The sequence below is a fragment of the Apis dorsata genome, unplaced genomic scaffold, assembly GCF_000469605.1.
Source record: "Apis dorsata unplaced genomic scaffold, Apis dorsata 1.3 scaffold_83, whole genome shotgun sequence".
NCBI classification, from domain to species: domain Eukaryota; kingdom Metazoa; phylum Arthropoda; class Insecta; order Hymenoptera; family Apidae; genus Apis; species Apis dorsata.
The window spans coordinates 656,801-663,583 of NW_006263381.1; the positions used below are offsets into that span (position 1 = coordinate 656,801).

General features: G+C 32.1%; 1 protein-coding gene across 1 annotated transcript in view; it reads right to left on the reverse strand.

The window, feature by feature from the left end:
- LOC102673409 (GTP-binding protein RAD) overlaps positions 1–6,783 on the reverse strand; it is a 59,056-nt gene that overhangs the window by 2,606 nt on the left and 49,667 nt on the right. Inside the window, exon 4 of the mRNA XM_006611100.2 lies at positions 144–226. Coding sequence (XP_006611163.1) covers positions 144–226 — 83 coding nt within the window. The remainder of the gene's footprint in view (positions 1–143; positions 227–6,783) is intronic.

Here is a 6,783-nt window from a genome sequence, read left to right on the forward strand (position 1 = left end):
TAAAATTTTAATGTATATACGTTACATTGAAGCAATTATTTTTTTCATACATTTGAAAATGAAAATTTTCATTCCATTTACATTATTCGAATCGACTGTGCGATTTAAAATATAAAAAAAACAGAGAGAAGGAAGCAGCTCACCTTCGGATTCGAGATGTTGAGGAATCTGAGCTCGCTCTCTTCGCCGTTCAGCATGACGAAAACGGATTGCTCGCTGGGTACGTCTGAAACAAAGAGGGGGAAAAAAAAAAAAAAAGAAAGATGAGCGACAAAGCAGTTCAAAGAGCGCGGTTAAAAGAGGGATCCAAAGGGAAATGAGGTATTGGCGAGGAAGAGGGTTGGAAGGAAGGAACCCCTTTTGATTTGCTGCCTCATTTGTTTTTCCTTCGACCCCTTCTGCGGCAAGGACGAGGAAAGAAATAAGGGGGAGAGAAAGAAGAGGAACCACTGCAAATAAACCAAGAATCTTACGTCTCTAAATATCTATTTCATGGCCGCAACTTCCGGTGATTGTATCGACAGGTCGAGCACATTGGGATTATTAATTTGTTCCTTCAAAAATTGGAGCAATATCTATCAAAAGAATGGAATGAAACATAACGGAGACGATATTTTTTTTTTCCTTTGTTATTCGCGTTAATTTTATATATTTCAAAAAAATTTCAAAATTATTACCTTTAAGGGATTTTACAAATGTTTGTCCAATTGATTTAATTTTTCTTCTTTCGTAACAAAGAAATAGCTTTAAAAAGAACGTAGTAATTGTGAACTGTAGAATCATCCCTAATAGAAGATAAAGAAAAAAGAAAAGTGTTCCTCCAACGATCGACTTCGACTCGAATAAAACTAATAAAAACTAATAAACTAGCCCTAACTTTTCTTCCTAACATTGTTTACCAAATCCTCCCCCTCCCTCTGATCCCAATTTCATAATTAAGACAGCACCGATGAAGAGAAGCGACTAAGAGAGAAGGAGCTTGAGAGGAATAAGTTTCAAGTCTCGTAAAACACGAACAGACGTTTAGATTGGTAGGATAAGGGCGAAGAGGAGGGGGAGGGGTGGTGGTGGAGAGCGAGCGGAGCGAAAGAAAGAAAGAAAGAAAGAAGGAGGACAGACGTTGAACAGACGCGGAGGCTGTATGATGTACGTTTATAGCTTGGACCGGTGCAAAATTAACCACCGCTATTTCTGCCCTGCCTGTTCCTGCACTTTTCTTTTTTACACACCTTCCTGGAAACCGACGCGCCCGTTTCTCGTCCATTTCCACCCTCCCTCCCCCCTCCTCTCCCTTTCAAGATCCTCCATCAGGGTGACCAACTTTCAACCGTAAAAAGAGGAGGCTAATTTTCAGCAGACAAGTTTGTTGAGCGATCTTTAAAGTAACAAGTTATTTGTGATATATTGTATGTTAAAAATTTACAAATTTGGAATTATAATATTCTAATTTTTAAAATAACTATTAATTTGTGATATATTGATGTTAAAAATTTACAAATTTGAAATTGTAGTATTCTGGTTTTTAAAATAACATTGAACTATTAATTTGTGATATATTGATGTTAAAAATTTACAAATTTGGAATTGTAGTATTCTAATTTTTAAAGCAATATTGAACTATTAATTTGTGATATATTGATGTTAAAAATTTACAAATTTGAAATTGTAGTATTCTGGTTTTTAAAATAACATTGAACTATTAATTTGTGATATATTGATGTTAAAAATTTACAAATTTGGAATTGTAGTATTCTAATTTTTAAAGCAATATTGAACTATTAATTTGTGATATATTGATGTTAAAAATTTACAAATTTGAAATTGTAGTATTCTGATTTTTAAAATAACATTGAACTATTAATTTGTGATATATTGATGTTAAAAATTTACAAATTTGAAATTGTAGTATTCTGATTTTTAAAATAACATTGAACTATTAATTTGTGATATATTGATGTTAAAAATTTACAAATTTGGAATTATAGTATTCTAATTTTTAAAGTAACGTTGAACTATTAATTTGTGATATGTTGATGTGAAAAATTTACAAATTTGGAATTGTAATATTCTAATTTTTAAAGTAACTATTAATTTGTGATATATTGATGTTAAAAATTTACAAATTTGGAATTGTAGTATTCTGATTTTTAAAGCAATATTGAACTAATAATTTGTGATACATTGATGTTAAAAATTTGGAATTTTTTTCGATAAGTCATATTATGGAATTGTCAAGAAATTTATACAATTAAACTGAGAATAATTGCGGAAGGAAGACAGAGAAGTTGGAAGGATGAAGAGAAATTAGAATTTTCGAGGAAGTAAGGAGGATCATCGTTCCAACTATTTCGTTCCCTCTTTTATTTTCCTGCAATACAAATGAATCTTCCTCGACAAACGAAACGTGGCTTTCTTGGCCTCGATCCGGATTTTACCGCAAAATTATCGCGCGAAACTCGACATCTGCCCCGATTTTTTTCTCTCGTTGGATACTTAATTTCGCGTTTGTTTGATACGAGAATTTTGGTGGTTGAAGGACGGAAAATTGTTGGATAATTCGGATCGATAATTGGATGAAAGAGGCGCACTTTCTTAGGACCAGAGATTAAACGAATATATATTTCTGATTTGTCTGGAATAAATACATCTTCTTCAAATAAAATTAACGACGAGCATTTGAAACGATCAATATAATCCGATAAATTTCATAAAAACGTGAAATAATTTCCTCTCTATTATTCTTATATTCGAATTAAGCATCGAATTATCCAGATAAATAGATTCAATTCTTCATACTTGCAGCGAGAAACGATTAAATAACGTATTCAACTTTCAGACAACAGAATTTATAATTAACTCTCTTTCTCTCTCTCCCTCTTTTTTTTAATTATCGTCCCCTTTTTAAAGTTTATTATTCCCCGTTTAATTAAAATCGAAAATAAAAAACCAACTAGACGCTATATAATAACGTTATAATCGTTAAATTGTGAAACATATCTCGCGTAAAATTGATAACGAAAGGATATTCAATAGGTGAAGAGGATATTTATTCCCTGTACGTACATTTTTTTTTTTTTTTTTTTTGAAAAAATGAAGAATGCAATAAGAACTGAAACTTCTGCAAACTTTCGAATAGCAATAGCCAAGTAAAGTGTCTTCTTTCTCGACTGTCTTAACGTTATATTATATCCCCGGGAACACACTCGATCGAGTTGGCAAGAAATATCTTCGCGACAAATTTAAAAAAAAAAAAAATTAATTTAAGGGGAAAAAAATCTCCTCTACCTCTTTAATATTTTTTTTTTTTGAAAAAATGAAGAATGCAATAAGAACTGAAACTTCTGCAAACTTTCGAATAGCAATAGCCAAGTAAAGTTTCTTCTTTCTCGACTTTCTTAACGTTATATTATATCCCCTGCCACACACTCGATCGAGTTGGCAAGAAATATCTTCGCGACAAATTTAAAAAAAAAAAAAATTTACAATAGAACACGAACACAGATATACATTTCATCTATACAATTTTCTCTAATTTATTTTTCTTTCTCTACGAATCCTTTTTTTTTTTTTCTACGAATCTTTTCTTATCATTCCTTATCAATTAAAAGAGATGCTTGAATAACATAGAATTTTCTCGATCTAGTAATTAAAACGCTGCGATTCCCATTCAGGAATATTGCAAATGGAATACAATGTGGCCAGCGTTTTTTCCCCGAGTATTCTTGGATGGAGGGTAGTACGCAGTCAAATTTGCATATTCACGAAGACAGAAAGAGTCATTCCAGAAATTTCATCCTCCAAAGAATGCAATTATGCGGCTGGAAATGCATGTTGATAATTGCGCGAATTTGCGTTAAAATGAATTGCGATTTCACTGATTATGAATTAACCATACTGGAACATTGTGAATAAAAGGATAAATGAAAATGATCCAAGCATCGTGATCCGGATAATATTAATTTATATATCTCGTCTAAGTTTTTTTCGAACGAATCAGAATTGCATTTTTTATCTCTTTTATCAAGAGAAAGATCAACTTGAAATTGAGAGCGTCAAAACAATTATTTTTATATTATATAACAAAAATTTTATAGATTAGATAAATTATCGTTGTCGAACGAACCTGTCAAAAACTCGAAACTTTCACTTATTTTCCTCAAGAAAAAGAAAATGGCGATCGAAACCATCTGTAACTGTGTTTTAATAAAATTAGAAATTCTTACTTCTTTTCTCTCAAAATCAACAACAAGAAAAAAAAACAGGAAATAGCGATCGATTGCAATCCAAGACCACTGAATTGTCGCAATTTTCCACTCGAAAATTGGTATTCGAGAGTTTTCCAGCTGCGCTAAATTTGGATATGACGTCAGACCCATCAGAAAGAGCTCTATGCAAGACCTCTCTAATTCGATTCGTCATGGTCATATTTATTCACAGAGAAAAATCGAAAATCGAAAAAAGAAAATAACCGCAATTTAAGGTTATTGTAACGATACTGCCATAATTTTTCGCATAAAAAAGACGATATTCGAAGATTTTCTCCTGACATTGAAAGAGAGACATAACCTCTCCAGCTGGTTACGAAGCGGATTTAAGATCGTAAATTACTTTCAAAATTATATTCGACGATAGATTTTCAATAGTTTGAGAAATAATAAGGCCACGATAAAAAACGTAACCCCCAAAGTAAATATACTTGAGTATTAACTTTGACGCTTCTTTCGTTACGACACATTTTTCCAGAAGATTTATCGGATCGTTAAAGAATTAAATTACACGCACAAATTTCAACTATGCGTTTCCTCGCTTTCATTTCCAGCCCGCGTAAATATAGAATCCGGATTGCTCCATCCCACTGACGTCACGATCTTCGTAACCTTCCCAAGTTCTAAGTTCACAACAGCCCACGCTCATCCGGGGAGGAATACGCCCTTACGTATATCGCAATTTTCCGATATATCCCAATGTAATCGGGAGAGTTGGCCATTAACCCAACGTTGGAAAGTTGTAACTGTAATAAAGTTAAAAATCTCGAATAAAATTACTTCGAGTAATTATTTTATTAGAAATACTTAACTAATATTTAATACGTAATCTCGATCACTTTGCCACTACTAGTTATTTGCAATTATTATTACTTTTTTTCGAACGATAATTATCGAATTTTATTGAAGTAGCTTCAACTATTAAATATTCACTGTCCATGATGTTTCAAATTAGAGACAAACATAAACTCTCGGCGAGCGTATTACTTTTCCTCGAATTAAAATCAAATACTGCAAACCTAACCTAACTCGATCTATTTCGCATCACTCACGATCAGAGTTGAGAATGTTAAAACTCGTTAAAAAAGTTTAAAAGATAAGAATCTCGAATAAAGTCATTTATTAAAAATATTCAAATAACATTTATTCGTATTATAATCGTATAATAATCGCTTTTCATTTGCGATCATTATTATATTTTGAATAATAAATTATCGTAATAACGTTATTCGTGACTTCAATTATTAAAGTTTCCCAATCACTGCCCATGATCTTTCAAATTAGAGTCAAACATAAACTCTACTTTACCGAGCGTACTACTTTTCGTCGAATTAAAATATTGCAAACCTAACCTAACTCGATCTATTTCGCATCACTCACGATCAGACGTTAACTCGTTGAAAAAGTTTAACTTTAAAAGATAAAAATCTCAAATAAGGTTACTTATTAAAATACTTAAACAATATTTATTCGTATTATAGTTGATATTTTCATATTACTTCAATTAATTAAATTTTCATATCCATCACTGGACATAACCTTTCCTCATACGATGACAGTTTAATTTACACTTCAACCATTCGATTTCTCTTTAAATCGAACATATATGTCTTTCTCGATTTTTTTTCGATTTTCGTCGATCCTAACTTCGATTCAACATGTGGCTAGGTACAAATCGGATCTTGATGTGTTACGCAATAAGCACGGTGTATCGGGGACAAAGTGTCGTGGATTCGGCCATGATGAATCAGCCAACGTTTGTTACGTTAATTTATGGGCCGCGTAAACAGCGTCATTTTCAGAGAAACTTTCGTAATATCGTGTCTGGCTCTCCTCTCTTTGATCAGTGGAGAAAATAATTTATTTATTATTGTCGCGTTGAAAGATCGTGCGGAATACTGGAACGAGAAATTGATTGGTTACCACTGTATACAATAATAACTCGTAAATATTCGTAGGGACTCGCGTATTTTTATGAATAAGAAAAAAAAAAGTTTGTCCCACTGAAATATAAACATCACGTATATAAATTTCTACGATAAGTTTATTTATTAATAAATCTTATATTTATGTGCGATATGTGCTTTAACTTTAACTGTACATAAATGAATACAAATTTAACAATGAAGAATAAGCTAATGCTTATATCGATATTAAATAAATAATAATCCAACATTTGCTCGCATCGTTGTTAATAATAAATTCGAGCAGGAAGAATTTATTGAAAATATTTTAAACTTTACAACGAGATAGAGTGAAAACCTCGAGGTACGTAAACAATGGAAGTTGAAGAAATTCGAACAAAAAAAAAAACAGGTGAATCGTGGGTGAAGAATAGGAACGTTTGGTGGCTAAGTGGATCGCGAAGGTTAATGACACCGTGGTCTTATTAAAAGCCGTTGTATTTAAAGCATCGTATTAACGATTCCGTCGAGAACCTCGCCAAAGATTCGTGCATGATTTCACGCTGTTTATTCTGCAGCTGCGTATATATTTGTGTGTATATATATATATATAT